We start from the raw sequence: 22,904 nt of genomic DNA, 5'->3' as shown, positions 1-22,904 counted from the left end.
TATCAGCTTTGAGCTCCCTTCTTCATAACACCTCTTAACTTCACTGTATCCACTAAACCATCTCCAACAAAGTTCAGACCCACAGGGCTCTTCAGGACCTTGCCACCCTCCACCTTGTCCCCACCCATCTCCGTTTTCACCACCTCATTTCTTTCCTACCATGTTCTCTCATTACCATCCTTCCTTTCATATACCTTAAACTTCATGTCCCTCTCATCCATTATTGTCCCAGGCAAGCAAAAATGCTTTCATCCAACCCCTACCTTTTTCATTAGACCCCTCCAGAGCTGTGCTGACTTGAGGAAATCATTCAAACATTCTGACTAAGCTCATTTTAAATTCATAAGTACAACCCCCAAGGGCCTCTGGTACAATCCTACTGTATTTTACTAGCCCACTTTCCCAGTTTATTCTCCCAACCTTAAAGATTATTAGTTCCCACTTTCTGATCTCATTTCAAGCCACTTCTTTTTCCTCCTCTCTCTTAGTTGATTACCTTGCATTTTATTTAGCAGAAAAAGTAGAAGCAATCAGAACAGACTTTCAATACCCTTGTATGAGTAAAGCTAAACATGTAACTCTTTTTTTTTTTACTCACATAGAAGACATTCCTTTCTGTTATAGAATAAACTCCATGCACTTGTTCATATCCCCTTTCACCTTCCCCTGTCATGTTCCCTTTCTTTCCTGTACCATCAATTTCCTTAAACTCTACTGGATAATTCTCATCAGTACACAAGCATGCTATAATATCTAACATAAACAGAAATCTTGACACCACACCCTTGCTAACTTACCACATCTCTTCTCTGCTTTTTTATATAACATTACTAATATGAAGGATTTTCCCTGAGTATCTACACTTCCCCTTCTTGCATTTTCTCTTGGTTCTTTGCAAAACAGCCCTTCTTTCCTCCCATCTTTATGCATTACTTTTGTTAAATCTAGTGACAAGTACATAATGAAATCCAACAATTACTCCCTAATCTTTAACTGCCATGGTACACCTTCTTGGTTTCTCTCCAACCCCATGGAATCTCTTTCCTAGTTTCCTTCAATGGATTCTCCTCCTATTCTTGGTTTATGAGATTAGAGTGCCTGGGTCTTGGTTCTAAAATCTTATTTCTATCTGTATTCAATCTTTAGAAGGTCTCAACATTGCCAAGATTGTAAATAACATCTCTGTGTTATTCATTCCAAATTTAATGTCTCCTGCTCCAATATTTCATCAATAGGCATCTCAGACTTACAGGGATAGAACAAATTCTTGCTTATCCACTATCTTCAACTACCCTTCCTTAGTCTGCCTCAGTTTGTTGGAAGTACCACCATCTTCTCAGAGCTGAGCCAGAACCTTGAAATCATCCTTAAATTTTTTTTCTTACATGCCACATTCAATCCATCAGCAAATACTATTGACTTGGTTTTAAAAACAGATCAAAGACAAACTCATATCACTTTCTAATTCCTTTACCATCACTATCCTCAATCAAATTCCCATCCTGTGAAGAACTATCAAAGCCTTCCATTCTCCCTGATTCCATCCTTGAGTCCCAAAAACTTGATCTCCACACAACAGCCAGAGTCATCTTACAATTGGATAAGTCAGGTGTATAATTTTAATGCCTAATGGCTCTGCTGGCTTCTTAATACAATTAGAATAAATTCCAAAGTTGTTTCTGTGACCCACAGGGTATGTTTTATCTGGACCATGCTCTTCACTTGTACCCAGATCAGCATAGCTTATACCCTCATTTTTTATTGTGCTCTCTTATCAAGTGACTTCCAATGCACAATATTTGAATTATTATCATTTATTTGCCCCACTTCTATATTCTTAGTCTGAGTTATTTTTCTTCCTAGTGCTTAATACTTCTATTTTACATATTTACTTGCTTATTTATTGTTTCTTCTTTTATGCTCATCCAGTCTTTCACCCTCACTGGAAGCTAGTAAAAGAGGAGCCTTTATCACTTATGTTCATAGTTCTGTCTCAGCTCCTAGAATTGTGTCTGACACATAAAATGAATATAATGAATGAGTGAGTATCATCATTCCTGCTTAGTCTAGTTTTAATAATAGCCTTATGATGTAAGCATTGGAAAATCATTAATAGACTGAAGTTCATATTTTTATTCTACAGTCTGCTTCACAAAAGTTTTCTTTCATTAAAATTAAAGGCTGGTGAGAGATCAGTAAATGTTTTTGATGGTAATGTTTATCTTAACCACTTAATAAGGTAAAATATAAATGTCATCAATGATGAAACAGTGTTCTCTAAAACCCTCTATTCACTCTGCAAATATTTTAAATTAAAAAGCTAACTAAGACTTAGGGGCACCTGGGTGGCTCAGTCAGTTAAGTGTCCGACTTCAGCTCAGGTCATGATCTCATGGTTCGTGGGTTAGAGCCCCGCATCAGGCTCTGTGCTGACAGCTCAGCACCTGGAGCCTGCTTCAGATTCTGTGTCTCCCTCTCTCTCTGCCCCTCCCCCTGCTCTTTCTCTCTCTGCAAAATAAATAAACATTTTTAAAAAAATAAAAAATAAAGTACTAAAACATTTTTTTAAAAAAAGCTAAGACTTAGATAAAGCTAATGCAGAATTTTGAGGGAGTTTTTTTTTTCTGATAATTAATGTGTAATTTGGCAAATATGGAAGAGTTCTGTTTTTGAGTAGACATTTTATATTAAGGTGGAGACATAGCTGTAGAATAAATTAGCATAAATAATTTAACAAGATTTGGAGTAAGAATAAAATTTAAACAATTATAGACTCTGTCTGCTCATGTATATTCATTTTAACACAACTTATCACATTTGTTTTCTTTCCCTTCCATGTCATGTTGTTGGCTGACAGTGAACTTGTGGTTAACTACCTAGGTCCTAAAAGTATAATTTGGATGTTAACCCAGGTTACCATATTTACACCTGTATATTTTTGAGATATGCATGCAAGTTTTAATATGTTTTCAGTTTTAGGTAACTGAACAATTAACCTCATCAACATGGTCTGTGTGATCTTCTCCCTTCCTAACTCTCCAATCTTATCTTATGTCATAGACCTCTCACTCATGATGTTCCAACCAACTCAAACACTCCAGTTCTTTCTGGTCTGGAAGAATTGGCACTGATGCTCTTTTTCTATAAAGTTCTTCATTTGGCTAATGTTAACCTATTCTTTAGACTTTAGGATTCAATGTTGCTTTTTTTGAGAAGTCTCTGAGTCCTCTTCTCACTGCTCTTCACTTCAATCCTCAATTAGGTTTTCCTCTTTATTTTCTTTAATGTTGTTCTTTTTCCTTACTAGTACTAATGACAGTTTCTAATTATGTATATATTTTTAAACTTATGTTTCTTACATCATTATTTCCTGTAATAATCTAATGTGTATCTGTTTTATTCACCATGGAATATTCTTTAAGCATGGTGTAAGTATTAGTCTAATGAGTGAAAAAAGGAATGAATTCTGCTCATATATTTTTTTCTTATCTATGAGGGTAATTGAGAGACCAAGTCAAAAGCAATTTTGATGGTATATGAAAACTTCAGAATATTGTAGATGGTTTACATTACACAGTCTGGCTCCCAAATGTTTTCTTTCGATTAAATCAATGGTTGATTCACTCTGACAGGCTTATCCTGGCGTAAGGCATCTCAAAATTAGAAGTTCTTTTAGAATCACAACATGGATTTTTTTTTCAGAATTGAAGTGATTTTCAGTCACTCCATGTCACAAAATTCTTCATAAGAGGAGAAAATATGAAATCTTGTTATCATTCATTATGGCATTGGAGTATCACAATAATCCTAAGAAAATGCATTCTTAGAAAATTAAAATGTAACAAAATATAAATTCATGTTCCTAATATATTATGGAAAATATGTACATTATTAGGTGTGTTTATTGTCTAAATATACATTAAAGTGCATTAAAAAGTCATACTTACTTAAAAACCAGCATGATAGTTGGGGTGCTTCCCAATGAAGAGAAAAAATAATTCAAGACTTGCACCAGTACATAAATATAAAATTTTTTTGTACAATGATTGTCTCTTGGGCATTCACCCAAATTCACTGAATTATTTTTGTTCTGGACACCAGTTACTTCCACACAACTACAGTTATAAAACACCTAAAAAATAGTTGTTGAGATATTACAGAATATATTTGTAAATTATGACTGGGTTATAAATCATTTCATTATAGCTAAAGAAGTCTCACCCATCAAGCTAAAATGTTTAGTTTTTAAAACATACAGTTGTTTAATAGATGAAAGGCAAAATTGTTTCCTCTATTACTCTAGAAAAAAAACAATTCACTATTAACATTTAACTCATTACTAATTTAAAAATTAGAAAAGAATAGAAAAATTAATGTTTGAAACTGTAAATAATTTCTCATTAATATAAATTCTTTTAAATAATTTTCTCCCAGTCAATTTTACTTTCTATAAAACATCTAGTTACTCTCCTTAACAATCCTACTAAGTGCCAGAAACATCTTCTGGGGAGAGGCTACTCAGAGAATCCAGAAAATATAGTTTTGTGGGGGGCAAAACCTGGAGCTACCCATTAGAAATGGGGCAGAATCTAGGGGAATAGGAACCATGCAGGCATACTGGAACTACTTTGTACAGCAAACACAACATCCAAGAACATAATGACAGATTAGAGGATAGATGATGTTATCACCGGGGAGGTTCAACACAACAGAATACCCTAATGAATAGAGCACAGGGGAAGAAATCTTAGGAACAAATGATTTTAGAGATTTGATTCGGCAGGCAGTTTATTTATATAGGTGGCTTAAATAAATCCTGTTTTAAGGCTAGGCTAAAAAAAGCAATTCACTTAAGCTTAAACTTCTTAGTACTCTAGACTATTTATTGAAGAAGGAATTGGAAGAGAATTTGAATCAGTACTTATCTGATGATCAAACTTTACTTTTTCACTAGGAATAATATGGAGGAATCCTTTATGTATCAAGCCTATTGACCAATATAACCAAACTCAGGTACAAAGGACATTATTTTGAGTAATTAGGAAGGGATGATTTCTTACTAAGGATTTGGTAAAAGAACTCCCCAGTAGTCCCCAAATGTTATAGTCATGCCAGTATTAAGAAAATGTCTCCACAGTATAGAGTTCTCTTTAGGATTCTAACATCATGTCTCTTCCAGGCCTTCACTAAGGGGCCAAGTGGGACCATGGATTAAACATGCATTTTCAGTGAAAAGCACTAGAGCCATGAATATAAAATAGGGGTTTTTAAGTATAGTCCTTGGATGTTAATTTATGGCCTGGCTTCAAAGACTCTGGGTGCTTTATTCTTCAAATTCTCAATACCCTTCAATAATACAATTAGTAGGGTTATGGACAAGGAAAAGATGGAAAAAGTTTGAAAATCAAAGACAGAAATGTGTGGAAGAGGGCAATGATTGATCATAAGCTGATTATATTGCTAATGTTGGTGATAAGAAAATGGCTCCCAACTTTGTGAGTACTCAGTAGATTGTAAGTAGAATATCTGATCCCCAACTACTGGAAATTAACCCAGAGAATTAGGGAGAACCCATAGTTTGCATGGAAGGGAATATTTTAAATGAAGAAGGATACGGTATTTCTATGGAAGTTGTCTGGAATAGGTAGGCAAATGACTAAGTTATACTGGATAGAAGTGCTGCCCTTGGAGATATGAAAATTTGGAAGCCAAGAATTGGATAGTCAAGTGAGCATGAAGCCTTGATTAATTTTTTGGAAAGTCAAAAGGGTGGTGAGCCTAAAGGCAATTTTGCATATAGATTGTTGTACTGGAAAGGCAGAAAGTACTGACAAATTGTTGGGTCAGGACTTTCCCCTAACTTCTGAAGGGTAGAGGATAAAGTAACCCTAATTGAATCTAATTAGTCAAATGAAGTGCTTCCTAGAGATCTTAAATGCATTTAAATTCCAGACAGTCATATTCTCATAAATTCAAGGGGGAAAGTAGGAATAATCTCAATGAGAATTCAAGCAACAGAAAAACCCATTTGTGTTTCAAACAGGATTTTATTGGAGGTTTTTGTTTACACAACCCCACAACTATCACAATGACAGACAATACTGGGAGTCTTTTTCTTTTATCTTTTTACTGGAGACTTCACTTTCAGAAAGATTTGATAAGTAATAGGTAAACCAAATACATGATTTTGATCATGGAGAGAAGAGAAAGTAAAAACAAATACTCACTATAGACTTTTTATTGCCACTTGAAGATTTGCAACCTGCTAGACAAGGTGACATGTAAGTTACTCCATTGGCTCCACAGACAGGTTCCCAGTGACTTTCATCACAATTGCAGTCTGAGTTGCAATAAGAAAGTGGTACATTTATGTGAGATGCCACTGGATTATTTCTGGAAATATAAGGTAGACATATATCAAAAAGAGAGCGAGAGAGAAAGAAGAAGGAGAAATAGGAGAAGGAGGGAAGAGAGAAGAGAAGAGAAAGGAAGGGTAGAGTAGGAAAGGGAAGCAAAGGGAAGGGAGGAAGAGAGGAGGGCACGAGGGGAGAGGGAGAAGGATGAGGAGGGCAGGGGAGGAGAAAGCAGGGGAGGGCAGAAGAGAAACAAGGAAAACAGTTGGGCTTTAACCAGAGAAATTTGATGAATGATGATGCAAAAATGGCATTTTAATACTGCTTATTAACTTAACACATACCCCCATCTTCACCCAGACATAATTTATGACCTAGAAAAAGTAAAACGTAAAGAAAAAAAAAAGATCAATAAGACTTAGATAGGAGATCTTTGTGATCCTACCAAGAAATTATTCATTAAACAAGTCACTTCATTTTTCTCAGACTCGGTTTCTCTTCAAGTAAGGCAATAAACTAAGGTTCTCCCCAGCTTACTATAAAGTCCCATGAATCTGTTAGTGTTACTTAGTTTGAATTTTAAAATCTATATTTCAACTACATAAGAAAATAATTCAATATGGTCAAAGCAGAACTCCTAAGGATCAATTTTTAAAAATCAAGAATAATAAAATCACTCGAAAAAGACAAGAAAAACTCCATATAATTTTTAAATGCAATGACAACATGCTTTAAAATGATAGACTATAAAACATGGTTGTATTTACAAGATATGATTTCATAACATGGCTAAAATTATAAAATGGATTATTTGTATAATTTAATTTTCTGCTTATAGATTTTTAAAATTATGCTTTTGGTTTTTATAAAAATCTTGATAACAGAGAACTGATGAATTATCTTTGAATAAGATACTTGTGACTACTCTTCCTAAAACAGTTTGCCATTTGTAAGTCAGAGATAATAACATCAATCGCATAGGGACTTTTTGGAAAAAAAAATAATAAGGAAGTTCTCAAGTTTTTATTCTCAGTAGCCCTTCATAGTATTGAGGACCCCAAAGATTTTTTGTTCAAGTGGGTTATATGTATTGGTATTGGTATATATAGACTCTAATTAGAAATTAATACTACAAATGTTTAATACATGAGAATACACAAGCACACATCATTAGCCACCAGACTGATGTTATCATTACATTATTGTAGCCTTTGAAAATATCACTTTACACTCATGAGAAAATAAGAATAAGAAAGACAAATACCATTCTGGTATTATTATAAAAATAGTTTAGAATCTGCTGAGACTTCAATAAGGTCTCAGGGACTCCTATTGACCCTCAGGCCACATTCAAAGAAACTCTGCACTTATTTATATTTTAAAAAGTTAGTTCTGTTACTAGCACTTCATAAATGTTGAATATATCTATTCTATTATTTACTATGATTAAACTATGATTTTCATGAAGGCAGCGATGTATCCTATAAATCTTCTTGATCTTTAAGGAGGCACTCAGTAAAATTACTGAAGGAAAATAATCCCACACAATTCTAGCTGCTTTCTTTTGAATAGATAGCACAGTTAGTATACATGCTTTTAGGAAACTGGCTTTAGGCTAATGCATATCTGACAACTTGGGAGCCCTTAGAACTACTGATGTGATATAGCATCAGTCTGGAGTCATTGTGTGACTTCAAATAAGTTATGGTTCCTCTGGGTCTCAACTAATAAATTAAGAGGATTTAAGAGGTTTGAGCTTCATGATCTCTAAGGTTCTTTTTTTTAAATATTTTTTAAGTGTTTATTTATTTTGAGAGACAGAGTGGGGGGGCGGGCAGAGAGAGAGGGACACACAGAATCCAAACCAGGGTCCAGGCTATGAGCTGTCAGCACAGAGCCCGATGCAGGGCTGAAACCCACAAAGCATGGGATCACAACCTGGGCTGAAGTCGGACGCTTAACCGACTGAGCCTCCCAGGTGCCCCTCTAAGGTTCTTTTACCTCAAAAGTTCAATGTTCTAGAATGTATTATGATGAGTGAAATACATCAGTCACAGAAAGACAAATATCGTATGATTTCACTCATGTGAAATTTAAAAAGCAAAACAGTTTAACATAGGGGAAGGGAAGGAAAAATAAGATACAAACAGAGAGGGAGGCAAACCACAAGAGACTTTTAAATACAGAGAACAAACTGAGGGTTGCTGGAGGGGGTGTTGGGTAGGGGGATGGGCTAAATGGGTGAATAGGCACTAGGGGGGTCCAACTTACTCTGACGAGCATTGGGTGCTACATGTAAGTGATAAATCACTAAATTCTACTCCTGAAACCATTATTATACTATATGTTAACTAGCTTGGAATAAAAAAAAAAATCAAAGTTCTAAGTACTCTGTATTTACTGGAGTGGGTAATGCTGGGTGGATAGGAGTAATTACCAACAGTCAGGATTAGGAGGAAGCAGAGAGATAATTCAAGACCAGGTTGACAAGTATCTAAGAATAGGATGGTGTTTAGGTAAGCAGTTGTGGGGAAATTTGACACGTTCAAACTGACACCTCATGAGATCGAGACTTTAGAAGCTCAGAGCCAACAATAAACAGCACTACGTAGCATAGTTATACAAGCATAATCCAAAGATCTTTCCTTGTTGTCTGAATGTGAACCTTTCCAAGCTTAAATTCTTGGCTATATTCTGGAGATTATAAGAAATCTACTCCAGAATCGTGCCCCTAGTTTGGGGTAGAGACTGGCGTACTGGGAATACTTCACAATACTTGATAATACTACAAAGTAAAGGTTTTCCAGGGTCTAATATACAATCATATATAGGATATTTATTAATTCTACTGCTAATAAAGATAATATCATAAGAAACAGTATTAGCTTGCAGAAAAGGAGAATTCAATACAATGTAAGGAAGTAGACTTAAGTAGAAAGTCTACGACTTAAGTAGAAAGCCGATAGCCCTGCATGGAGGTAGGAGACCCAGTGTACCACATGGGAGAAACAAAAATAACTTCTTGATGCCAGTGCTGGGGATTTGGGTCCCCCTATAGCAAAAGTCGGGGACTGAGAATATTTGAATATCTGAACAGATGGTTTCTATGAGGGAGTTTCTTCTTCTGGAAAACAGCAACAAAATATCACCTGCCTATGAGACTTGCATTCTACCATCTAAATCCTTTACACCTCCTCAAAATGAAGAGTTCCAATCCTTAAAAACTCATTCTAAATTTGTCTATCACTTTAAAATAAAATAGATAGTTGTTAAACATTACAGTTAACTGTAGATAAGAATTTTTCAGTCACTTTTGGAAAATGTTATTTATATTCCTCTTATAATGCATCCAAAATTGTAGTGGTTAAGACTAAAAGTTTTGGAGTCAAAACTCCCCAATTTAAGTCAGAATCTTAACATTGCTAGTCTTGTAATATGTGTATTTCTCTACACTCTGCTTTCCCTATCTATAAAATGGGGGTAAAAGTACCTGTCAGTCATTATAAACAAGCCCCAAAAGATAACTATTATTATTACAACTTATGTAGTTTTTCTTTTAGGAAGGAATAAAAGGAGAACTTTTTGAGATTTTAGGAAGTGGAGGTTTTAAGAATTTGTAAATTGAAATTTCAATTAAAAAAGTTTATCTAAGATTGTTATCTTCCCTGTTTTACTTATAGTCTTTTACATTGTATAGTTTATACATTGTGCAATTAATATATTGACATATACAAACCCATCATAGGTCAATGTTAGGCCAGCAACTGATTTGCTTTCACAAATTACTGCAAAGTTGAATTGTTGAAATATGAGGGCCAATGCACTGGTATAAAATGATAATTTGGCAATTCCAAGCAAGCTAAGTTTGAATTTTTTAATGATATATCCTCCTGTAAATATTCCAGTTGCAACAGTTGGTAAGGTTATGGTTCCTAGAAATAAGAGAAAAAAATTGTTGTTATATAAATATGGTTATTCTGAAATGTGTTATAATATGAAACACAGAGTACATCAACCAAATGTATCCCATCTTACGACTTAAGTAGAAAGCCGATAGCCCTGCATGGAGGTAGGAGACCCAGTGTACCACATGGGAGAAACAAAAATAACTTCTTGATGCCAGTGCTGGGGATTTGGGTCCCCCTATAGCAAAAGTCGGGGACTGAGAATATTTGAATATCTGAACAGATGGTTTCTATGAGGGAGTTTCTTCTTCTGGAAAACAGCAACAAAATATCACCTGCCTATGAGACTTGCATTCTACTATTTAAATCCTTTACACCTCCTCAAAATGAAGAGTTCCAATCCTTAAAAACTCATTCTAAATTTGTCTATCACTTCAAAATTAAATACTAGAATTAATATCTCTTCTTTATTCATCCCAACACACATATACCCTAAAATGATAAATAGGCCTAAATATGGTATTAAAAATGACCCCTATTATAACTTTTCCATGTCATTGTCCTGCAAGAGTTATTAAAGGTAAAGATCCCTCTAACAATAACAAACAACAACAACAACAACAACAACAACAACAACAACAACATAATTCAGGCTGGGAACCTTACTGGGAGTCAAACTCAACTTTTACCATTTAAACTTTTACCTTAAGTTCAATAAAAGTATTGAACAGAATTATCATTTTCTTGTTTATTTATGACCACTCACATGCCACTTGAGACGTTCAGTTTAATTTATCAAATATTTACTGAGTTTCTACAATGTGCTGAGTACTGTACTAGGTAATGTACTGCTCTTAAAAATCTCATATTGGGGCACGTGGGTGGTTCAGTCAGTTGAGGTCTGACTCTTGATTTCAGCTCAGGTCATGACCCCAAGGTCGAGGGATTGAGCCCTGTGTTGGGCTCTGCACTGAGCATGAAGACTGCTTAAGATTCTCTTTCTCTCTCTCTCTCTGCTCCTCTCCCTAACTCTGCTCTCTCTCTCTCTTTCCAAAAATAAATAAAATAATAGTAATCTCATTTTATACTGGTGGTGAGGGAAGAATTATATAAGAAAACCTTTTCTTCAAAAGCAAGTCTCAATATGTCACTGGAAACAGATATAGCAAAATAACTCATAAAATATGATACTTGTTTGAATTATGTAGACATCAATGATGTGTTTGTTTTCTCTTTCCTATTTTTTGTAGGTAGCTGAGTTCTGATTTAAAGTCAATGAATTATGAAATTATGATTACATTACAAAAGGATTTGTCTCAGGATCTCAACACTAAACTATAAAATTCAATTATGCAGATACTATATCTAAATAGTTCATTCACGTGCAACTTTTCTTCTAGGAATTCATCTTCTCAAAAATAGCATGATATGTGACTTCAAATGCAGAACAATGATGACACCATGAGACAGACAAATTCAACAAGATTTGCAAAAAAATAATTAGAAATTATACTTACTAAAATATAAAATTGCCTTCACAACGAAATGTCACTTGAAACTCAATTACTTGGTAGTATATAGCTTATCAAACAAACATAAATAACGTGTCTTACCAAGAAAAATGTTAGCCTCAGATGCTGACTGACCATACTGTTGCTCTATGTATTTGAAGACATAAGTGATAGCACCAATATGGCTGCTGGCCAGTAGCAATGATGAAAACAGTAATATAACATATAGGGGATTGGTAAGGATGCTTTTCAAGGACTGGAAAAAATCTATAAAATTATAAAGATAAGATATTACAATGCAGCTTAAGTATACATTAATATCTTAATTTCGTAAATATAATAAAAGTTAAATAAGATTGAAAATTACTTAAATATATAACATAGAAAATCAGAGTACCCTGCAATTCTACTGTCAACAGTTTTTATATTTTCCTTCATTTTTCCATATGTTCATTAATATCTATTCAATTAGTTTATTTTACCCCAAAGTGAAATCATACATACATGCTGTTTTGCAACTTGCTCAGTTCACTTCATATTTGGTTATTCTTAGCACACTACCATACAACTGCATGTATCATTAATTCATTTATTCATTCATTCAACAAATATTTGGTTTTCAACTGGGTCCCAGGCAATATGCTAGGTGCTCAAGAAACAAAAGTGAATAGACATGCAATGTCTCTTATTTGTTAGCACTTAGTATTAATTTTTATGTTAATAATACAATTATTAAGTAGAATTTTACCTTTAAGTAGAAAGTTCACAGAAATGAGAAGACCAAAGTTAAAAATTATAAAGTTCTATTTAATGCAGGACTCAGATCTGTTTCTTGGTATGCAACTTTTCTGCTTTAAAATACTATATAGTATTATAAATCACCTTTCTTGTGGTACAAGGAGAAAAAGAGAATAATGATGTTGTGTCTCAGGTGACATTATTACAACAATAGTAGAACAATCTGTGCCTACAAACAGTGTGTGAAAAATTCATAACTTCGGTGCATGGCATGAATTTTGTGGTCTGGGTCTATAATTAGAGGGGTGACTAATTGTAACGGATGTTAAAAGTGGAAGGACTTTCTTAGAAATAATTGTAGTAAGTGTTAGAGTCTAGCAAGACAGGACCAGGTATGGTTATTTAGAGATGGATGACGTGGACCTTGAAACATCTCGCTCTATAGGTCTCTAAAAGTTTCTATCAAACAGAGTCAGAACTATGCTTTCTCCCCAGTGGCAACTAAGAAATAGTTTCGTCTACTTTCATTTGAAATTAATAATTCCAAATTGACTATAAATGTGAAATACTTACCAGTCATATTTTCACTAATATTTTGCCCACGGTTGGTCACATTAGCTATTTGACTCCTTTTCTCATTTCTTTTGGGGAGATGCGAAGATACTAAATCTTTACTTTCTTTCTGTGGTTTATCCAGATTTTGGGGCAGGAAAAAGAATGGAATGGAGGACATAATGGATAATAGTCCAGCCACAAGGAAACCAAGCCACCAAGCACCAACCCAACGAGAGTCCTTAGGAGTAATTCTGATACTGCCTAGAATAAAGAATTATAAGTAGCCAGTCAAAAAATCATTTTGAAATGCAATAAATTCTGAGCAATAATAATGACTGCTACCCTTCGTAGATACAGAAATTAAACTCTATTACATCAATTCTGAGACACTATTTTTTTAATTTTGTTCACACTTCATCACACATATAGTCAGTAAAGAACTACTGAAAAAGTGGATTCAGTATTTGGAAGGATGATGTCCTGTACTTGAAAAGTATTATTATGTTACCTTGTTCTTATTATACTTACTGAGATCTACATATCCAATATCCACGTACATTTTAGCAAACAGAGATCCCTGTATAAAGCCAATGATTGGACCAATCATTGATATTGCATGCAAAGTACCTAAAAATATTATAAAACAATTTTATCAGATGCCAATAACAACATTATACAAGTCTCCAAAGAATTTTTTAGTAAGTAAAAAAATGAATTTAGGAACACTATTATTTCAAGGGTGGACCCAGGGAAAGTAATCATAAAATCTAATATTTTCTGTACATTACCTAAATAAAAAGAAGAATGTCCTGTTTCAGCAAAATCATCAATATAAGAAATCCCCAAGGGTACTATGGGGGTTTCCCCAATTCCACGGAGCATATTACCCAGTAGTACATATATCCATAGATATGATCCAGATTCCTTTTCACAACCTATGCAGACGAGAGTGTTTTATTTTAAATATTAATTTTAGCATTTATATAAGAAACTCAACTGCTTTAACCCCTTAATTATTCCATTTAAGATTTTTTTTATTTTTTCGAATTATAAGACTGATTCATAGTTACTTTACAAAATTTGACAATATAGGAAAGCAAAAAGTAAACAAGTAAAAACTAAGTTATCTATAATCCCACCACATGCAGAGAGCTACTTCTCATGTTTGTATGTATCTTCCACATTTTCAGTTCACATAAAAATATGCATAATATTTATGTACATTATATTTTTAAATGTCCAGATCATATTATAATCTCCTTTTACACTTAATACCATGTTATGTCAATTTCCCCATGTTTTTCAGATTTCTTTTATATCAGGGTTTTAATGACTGCATGGTGGTGTGCTGAATACGTTTTGTAATTAATTAATCCCTTACTTTTTACTCACAAAATATTTTGAAGTTTTCATTCTGTTAAACAGGTATGCCGTAGCTAGAACTATAAATAAATCCGGTCACATTCCTGATTATTTCTTTAAGATAAGTCAGTAAAAGTAGAATTGCTGATTTAAACATGTATGCTCTTTACTATATTGAAAATTAACTTTCAAAAATCTAGAAATTTATATACTCCCAGCAATACATAAATGTTTCTCCCTCTATATCATTTCTTTTTATTTTTAATAAAAACAGGTAGAAAAATCTTTTTTGAAATGTTTTCCTAATAAGTAGAAACACCCAATAGGCAAAAAAAAAAATATAACTATAATTTACAATTTGTGCTTAATAGGTAAAAATAATCTTTAATTGGTGTAATAATTGTGTTTTTCCTAAGGAGTAAAGTCGCATTTTTAACATATTTATACCACTTTCCTAATTTAAATGTATATATTCTTTGCCAATTTCCTACTGAAATATTCTTTTTTTAAAAATTTTTAATGTTTATTTATTTTTGAGTGAGAGAAAGAGACAGAGACAGAGCATGAGAGGCAGAGGGGCAGAAAGAGAAGGAGACACAGAATCCGAAGCAGGCTCCAGGCTCTGAGCTGTCAGCACAGAGCCCGACGTGGGGCTCGAACTCACAGACTGCAAGATCATGACCTGAGCCGAAGTCAGAGGCCCAACTGACTGTCACCCACGTGCCCCAAAATATTCTTCTTTTCTTATTACTTCTAAAAGCTTCTTATATATAACATATATTAGCATGGTTTTGTCATATATACATAATAATGCAAATACTTTTCCTATTTTTAACCACTTTTGCTAATAAATCTCATAATAATTTTCACAGATATAATTAAATTGACCAGTTATAGAATTAGTGACATTATCAATTCTTACCTTTTTCTACTATCTTAGGTGATGTACTATTGAGTAACAAATTTTCACTAATTGAACAGGTTGAAAAGCTTGTTGTTAAATTTTCTGATGGATTGACAGGACTTTCTGTAGAATACCTGTAACTGTAAGAATATCACCAGATTTAAAGCTTTGCTTATCTACTGAATAGTTTCACTTTCCCAGAAATACAGATAAATTTTCCCACTTTATTTGCACAGTTTTTTTCTCTAAGTTATCAGAATCCCTTTTGTGAATTTCCCAGCTTGTATTTTAGGAGAAGAAATGGGTACAAATGAATGGGAATGCCCACTAAGAATTATTATTCAATACTCCCCAGGAAAGGAGGATTATCATTCTAGGAGTGCTTGTATTCTGTTCAAGAGGTACAATATCTTGGTTTCATGCTTTGTTAAAAAACGAAACAAAAAAATCCCCTGCTAACTATACCTATCCACCCATTTGAATTATCCTCAAGTGGCCCCAATCTAAACCTCCTGGTAAACTTTCTGATAACATTTAATAAACTTTAGTGTTTTATAAGTCAATCTATAATGCATACCAGTTCATCTATATATTTTATCAATACCTGTCTGATCTTCTGTCACAGATATTCGTACCCCCATCTCCCCCCCACACACTCAAATGTCTGACTACAAAACTTAGTTTAAAAAAATTCTAGTCTATTTCAATTGAGTGAGGAAGAACTTAATAAGAACAACAGAGATGGAGCTAGTATAGGGACAGTGTTGATCCCAAAATACTGAGGTGTCCTGTGAGCTCCAAGGGCAGCCTACTGCAGGCCGGGCTTTATGCTCAGCTCCAGGGAACTAGAAATAAAACACACAGCTTTTGTACCAAGGGCATTTTATTCTCTATAAGATAAACATATACAATAAAAGACATGATAATTTTAATATAATAGGTCCTGAGTTGTCATAAAGGAAAAGGGGATGATCATCTTTCCTCTGAATTGGGGAAGGTGGTAAACTAAAGAAGAATTCACAATGAAGAGGACATGCAAGATAAACCTTAAAAAAGGATAGGGGCTCAACAGTTAGACAAAGAAGGAAGATTATGCAAGGCTATAGAAACACCATGCACAAAGATATAACATTATCATGCATGACACATGGGGGAACACCACAAGCCTTGAGTATGATTCTCCACTCTGGGGAGCAGTGTAAGATGAAGCTAGAAAGATAGTCAGGTTATATATAAATGAGTTTGGATATTAATCCATAGGCAAGAGGCATTCAACATTTTCAACTATGACCAACAGTAAGAAACACATTTTGCATCACAACATATACATACATATATATACATATACATATATATATACATATGTATATACATATGTATATACATATACATATATATACATATATATATACATATATATATGTATATATATACATATATATATGTATATATATATATATATACAATCAAAATAAAAGTTTCATAGAACAATATTTGTTTTCATACTGTATATTCTTCTATTTTATTCTATCCAATCCTCTCAAAAGTTGTTGGTTTCGATAATCTGAATTGGTCCCCTAGTGGGTCAGAATCTGAAGCTTGAAAAACACTGCTGTAGGAAATTGGGAATTTTAAGCAGGAATAAAATAATTAGATTTGTGTTTGAAAATGAATAGTATGGAATATGAGTTATAATGGAGTTGAGACTGAAGGCAAAAACTCTAGGCCCGAGATGTGGGAAGCTTAAGTTAGGTTAGGAAAAATAGGGATGAAAGAAGGAGACAATCTGACACATTGGAAGTAGAATAAGGAAGATTTGGTGGCCACTTGTCATCTGTGTCAAAATAGAGAAACTAGAATGAGCCCCTTGACTTTGGTTTGAGTTCCACTGTGGTTAAATTAATCATTATTGAGAGAGTGAATGTGAAAAATCTGAACTGGTTTTGACACAAGGATGAATTTAGTTTTGAATATATGAATGGGAAATTCTTATCGGATGTTAGGCTGGAGATACCCATGAAGTGGTTGACTATATAGAGACTAAGTGTAAGAAAAAATTAATGTATATATGTGATTGATACGTATAATGCACACACTTCATACAAAAAATCCAGAATGAAAAATGAAGAAGACTGAAAAGGGAGGTTAGGGGATACTGACATTATGGTGTCAGCAAGAGAATAAAAGTATGGGCATGATGAAGAAACCACATATATAGAAAATAAATCAAGAAACAGAAATATAATGAAAATAAGAAGCAGCAGCACCAGGAAGAAGAAAATTCTTATGACAGTCAAATAAAGGTGGGGAAAGGAATTAGTATGCCAAAAGACATGACTGTTTGTGTTGACAATGAATAAGTAATATCTTTAGCAGAAATTGTTCATTAACTCTCAATATCTATTCTTCTCTCTTTCCATTGTAATAGTAAGTGGGATTTTTAGCTAGGAGCATGGTAGCCTGGAATAAAGTCTACTTTTTCCAATGTCTTTATATCTGGATGTGAAATGTAACAAAGTTCTGCCCAATGTGAAGTTAGGAGAAGTGTTATACTTCTGAAAATATTTCTTAAGCCCCAGCCAGCATGCACTGTTTCTTCTGGTTCTTCTTCCCTTCTTTCATCTTGTTGCCTGGAACAACATTGCCAATTTGGAGCATGAGGTTAACACCATGCAAGGCAGAGAAATATTGGGGCACCTGGGTGCCTCAGTTGGTTAAGTGTCTGACTCTTGATTTTGGCTCAGGTCAGATCTCAGGGTTCATGGGATCAAGTCCTGCATCAGGCTCTATGCTGACAGCACGGAGTCTGCTTTGGATTCTCTCTTTCCCTCTCTCTCTGCCCCCACCCACTCATGCTGTCTTTCTCCCTCTCTCAAAATAAATAAACATTTTTTTTAAAAAAGGCAGAGCAATATGATAAAAAAGAAGCATGAATCTATTATGCCTAGTCTGGCTACATTAATTTTTTATGTGGAAAATAAGTTTCTATCTTATTTAAGCCATCACTATTTTAGGTTTGCTGTCATTAGTATTTGACTCTAATCATAATGATACAATGACCTTAAGAAGAATACTCTCAATGGATATGGTAGTGGGTTAGGTGATAAACTCTTATTGAGCATTAAAAAAAAACTTGTAAGCAAATACATGCAGTGTATGTCGTATCAAAAGGCCATAAAAAGTTCATTTACTTCCTATGAAAATGTATACCTTCTTTAGTGCTATTCATATCTGAAAGTCAATGAAAGCCATGGCTGATAAAGCAATAAGTTACTTATACAAAATATACTTCATTTCTACACATGCTTACTGGGTATTCCTCTTAAAAGATGACTGCTTGTTTAAAAGGAAAAAAGATGAAATTCTACCATTAATTTATAGTTAAATGATAATTAAGGACAGAACTGTTTAACACTTACTAGCCCATAAAAAAATGTGGTAAAGCAGTCAAAATACTTCCAGTTCCCATAATGAAGCAACCAATTCCAATTATCTTTGGTCTGTGTAGTTTGGATCCAAAGTAACTCACAAATACAATCACAAACAAATTTCCTAGAAAGAGAATAAAATTATTTTGACATGATTAATCATAGCAAACACTGACAGTCCAATTGTGTGTCCAGTAGAATGGAAAGCCCCAGAATGAATACAAGTAAATCATAAGACATAGTACCTTCCCCCAAAGGTCATGTAATTCAATTGAGAAGATGAAACCCACTTATATTAAATCACTCACTGTAAAATTATATGTTATTAATAAGAAGAAGAATGAGTTTTAGATAGGAAAGAAATCACTTGAATGACCAGGTAATATTAGTGACATAAAATTTTACTGAAGAATTTAGATTGGTTTGAATTGTTTTTGGCTGGAAAAAAATGCAGAAAATCTTCCTGACCTGAGAGAAAGGTGTTCATTCAGGGATTTATTGATTCACTCCTATAATTTTTTAAATTCCTATTAAGTACCTGCCATAGTGTTAAGAGCTAGAAATTAAAAAAAAAAAAGGAATAAATGATAGTATTTGTCCTCCAGGAACATATATACCAGTGATAAAAATAAATAGATGAACAGAGGTGGTATTAGATCACAGAAAAGAAGAGCTTAAATTAAGTAGGGGTTACAAGAAAGTTTCCTGGAGGTGAGGCCATTTGAGATTTAATGTCTAGTATAAATTATTTAGATTAAAAAAGGGGAAGAAGAGTATTCCAAGTAGAGGAAGTCATGACCAGCCTAATCCATCTGGAGCTACATGTATAACAGCACATAGACACAAATCAAGAATTGCTAAAGCAGTTGATAGGGAAAAAAATTAAATAAAAGTGCCAAAATGAACTGGTAGATAAAGTAACTTATGGAGAAACAGTTAAATAAGGAAACTAAAAAGAGGAGGAACTGAAAAAATCCAGTTAGTATCTCTAGAGGTACTATGGTATGGTGCATCCATAAAATAAGAACTGGCAGACTAAAAATAGAGAATAATAAGAATTTTTGTAAATCAAAAATAGTAAGGGATGTCTGGGTAACTACATTGGTTAAGTGTCCAACTTCAGCTCAGGTAATGATCTCACGGCTAGTGAGTCTGAGCCCCAAGTCGGGCTCTGTGCTGACATCTCAGAGCCTAGAGCCTGCTTCAGATTCTCTCTCTCTCTCTCTCTCTCTCTGTCTCTGCTCCTCCCCCCTCAAAAAAATAAACATTAAAAAAAATTTTAAATAGTATAGAGAAATGTACATATTGGGACCTAATAAGATAGAAGACAGCATCAGAGATTGATGGAAAATAAAGTCAATACAAGTAGAATTTTAATGCTTATTTATTTTTGAGAGAGAGAGCGAGAGAGAGAGAGAGAGAGAGAGAGAGAGAGAGAGAGAGCGCACAAGCAAGTGGGGGATGAACAGAGAGAGACAGAAACCAAAGCAGGCTCCAGGCTCTGAGCTCTCAATGCAGACCCTGGCATGGGGACTCCAACCTATGAACGCGATATCATGACCTATGCTAAAGTCGGTCGCTTAACTGAATGAGTCACCCAGGTGTTCCAAACAAAGATAATTTTAGACAGAAAAAGTTAAAGGAACCAAACTGTGAGGAAATTTAATATCTGTCTTATATATGTTCCAGAAGAAAATAAATAATAGAGAGAAAGATACACATCTAAAAATAGAAAATAAATTCCCTGAGTTAAAGGGAGACCTTCAGTTAAAGTTAACCCCTCAGATACATTTCTCCAGAAGTAATAAAAAAAAAAAAAAACAGCCCTGATATATGTTAGTAAAATTTCTGAAATTCAGAGATAAAGAGGAGGTACTCATCAGTGCATGACAATGATATTTATAATGATGTCTTATATGTAATATTGGGTGTTAAAAGGCAGTAGGTAAATATTTTAAATGTACCAAGGAAAAGATTTTGAAATTTAAATTCCATACTCAAATTATTACTTGAATACAATGGTAAATACATTTTCCAACAAGCAAGAGCTTGGGAAATATGTTATGTGTTCAATTATTTCTGGGAAAAAATAACAACTTAAAGATCTACTCCAGAAAAACTAAAGATGAGATTTGAAGTCATAAGATTCAAGTAACAGTAGTAAGCAAAGAAACCAGGAAAATCTAAAACCATGCCCACATAATTGCTGTCGAATAGCTACAAAGTTTAACAAAAATATTAAGAATCCATTCCTCAATAAAAAGAGACACAGAGAAAATTACAATTTAAAGTTAATAATAATCCAAAACTAAAATTCTAGATGGTTTCATTAAATCTCAGAGGTGAAGAGTGAAGGATGCAAGGTGTCGATAACCTCTTAATCATGAAAAAGCGGAATTCATAATAAAAATATAGATGGGTCTTTCTTTATACAATAGCTTTATTCAATAGCTAAATACACTTTAAATTAACTTAAAAGATAAACAGCAAACTTATAGAAAATATTTGTAATTAATAAAGCATACATAATTTTTGAGTCCCCTCAAATCATTAAGAAGTCTAAAAAGGGACCAAAACGGTGGCCACCACGAAGAAGGGGGATGCAGAAGATGTCAATGTTACTTTTGAAGACCAATAAAAAGATGAGCAAACATGCACAGAATGCAAGTAGAACCACAGAGCTGAAGGAAGAAATAAGATGTGAAAAAGATACAACTGTAAAATTTACAAGTTGTTGTGAGGACATCACGCTTATAAGGTGATGACCACTTAATCATATCTTATCAAATCGGTGATATTTTCACCAGTCATCCTCAAGAAGAAACACAGGACATGTTAGGAGAAGCAAAGAAAAATTTGCAAAAGTAAACTAATGCCTTAAAATCCAGAATGGAATTAATTCAGTGGGTGTTAGCAGATTCAATTACATGCAAAATTCGAGAGCAACATAAACCTTGAAGCTGATGAAAGTTAAACATTTTATAATACTTTTTAATATTTGCTCAATAAACTTGGATATTATTTAAAATGAAAAAAATTCTGAAGGGAGGAAGGCAAAGGTAATAAGCTATGAATTCACAAAGTAAGAGAAAATATTGTCCAGTAATAATATAAAACCTCACTGTTATTAGAGATATCTGAATTAAAGAAAACAAAGCAATACATTCAATGTTCTATAAAAAAAAACTTTCACCCCAAATTTTATACCCAGTAAAACAGTAGAACAGAGGTTGCTCCAAAGCTGTTCCTCCTTCCTCAAATCATCAGAATCATAATCCTCTCTCCCAACTTTAAAAAAAAAAATTTTTTTTTTCACTAGGGCACCTTGAGAGAGGAAAGGTACAGCCCTAAAAAGTATTAGCTGCAAGCAATGAGTTTGTATAAATCAGCATTTCTCAACCTCTACATTATTGACATTCTAAGTTAGATTAATTCTTTTTTGTGGGGATTGTCCTGTGCATTGTAGGATTTTTAGTGGCACTCTTACCCTCTACTACTAGATGTCTATAACAATCTCCCTCCCCCCAGTTATGACAACCAAAAGTGACATCAGGTATCATCAAATTGCCCCCGGGGCGGGATAGAATTTACTCCTAAGAATCAATGGTGTAGAGCTTTTATGAACAGTTTTACCTCAACAAATCTGGTTACTAAGTAATAATAAAAATAGAAATGAAAATTACCAATTTCAAAGCCTCCATCAATTAAGCCAGAAACAGAAGATGATATGTCAAATCTCTTTTCTATCTGAGTGATGGAACTTTTCATAACAACTCCACCGAGTGCCTTACACATAAAGCTGAGTGACAGGGCTACTAAGAACATCTATGAAAAAGCAGAAAGAAAAGTTAAAATGATTAATAAAAAGACTATAATGCTTATGTATGCATAGAATTAAAAATGGCTTATCTTATTTACTTAAAAACATTATTTTTATCATAAAAAGCATACCCACCTTTCCTCTATACCAATTGGTACTTTAACATTACCTAGTCCTTTAACATTACCATCGCTACAGTGATAAACATCATTTTCTAATTTGGTTACAACATCAGGTAATTAGAGCAGGACAGTCAAGGCTGTTATTTTTTATTTAATATTATTAAAGATTTCTAGATGATGTCTGAGATGGCCATGGTGATAAGCTA

At 33.8% G+C, this 22,904-nt stretch overlaps 1 protein-coding gene and 1 pseudogene across 1 annotated transcript in view; one reads left to right on the top strand and one right to left on the bottom strand.

Annotated features, from left to right (window-relative positions):
• The window catches only part of SLCO1B3 (solute carrier organic anion transporter family member 1B3), a 40,077-nt gene extending 17,496 nt beyond the window's left edge, over positions 1-22,581 (bottom strand). The window contains exons 1-10 of the mRNA XM_042948442.1: positions 22,440-22,581; positions 18,748-18,880; positions 15,347-15,468; positions 13,851-13,997; positions 13,591-13,689; positions 13,081-13,323; positions 11,872-12,036; positions 10,090-10,285; positions 6,228-6,393; positions 3,948-4,132 (exon numbers count right to left, since the gene is read on the bottom strand). Of these exons, the coding sequence (XP_042804376.1) occupies positions 3,948-4,132; positions 6,228-6,393; positions 10,090-10,285; positions 11,872-12,036; positions 13,081-13,323; positions 13,591-13,689; positions 13,851-13,997; positions 15,347-15,468; positions 18,748-18,880; positions 22,440-22,581 (1,598 nt within the window). The remainder of the gene's footprint in view (positions 1-3,947; positions 4,133-6,227; positions 6,394-10,089; positions 10,286-11,871; positions 12,037-13,080; positions 13,324-13,590; positions 13,690-13,850; positions 13,998-15,346; positions 15,469-18,747; positions 18,881-22,439) is intronic.
• Positions 20,283-21,730, top strand: LOC122223936 (annotated as a pseudogene).
• Positions 22,582-22,904: the final 323 nt, after the last annotated feature.

Source organism: Panthera leo, chromosome B4 (assembly GCF_018350215.1).
Source record: "Panthera leo isolate Ple1 chromosome B4, P.leo_Ple1_pat1.1, whole genome shotgun sequence".
Taxonomy (NCBI): Eukaryota; Metazoa; Chordata; class Mammalia; order Carnivora; family Felidae; genus Panthera; species Panthera leo.
This window is presented reverse-complemented; position numbering and strand designations above follow the sequence as displayed.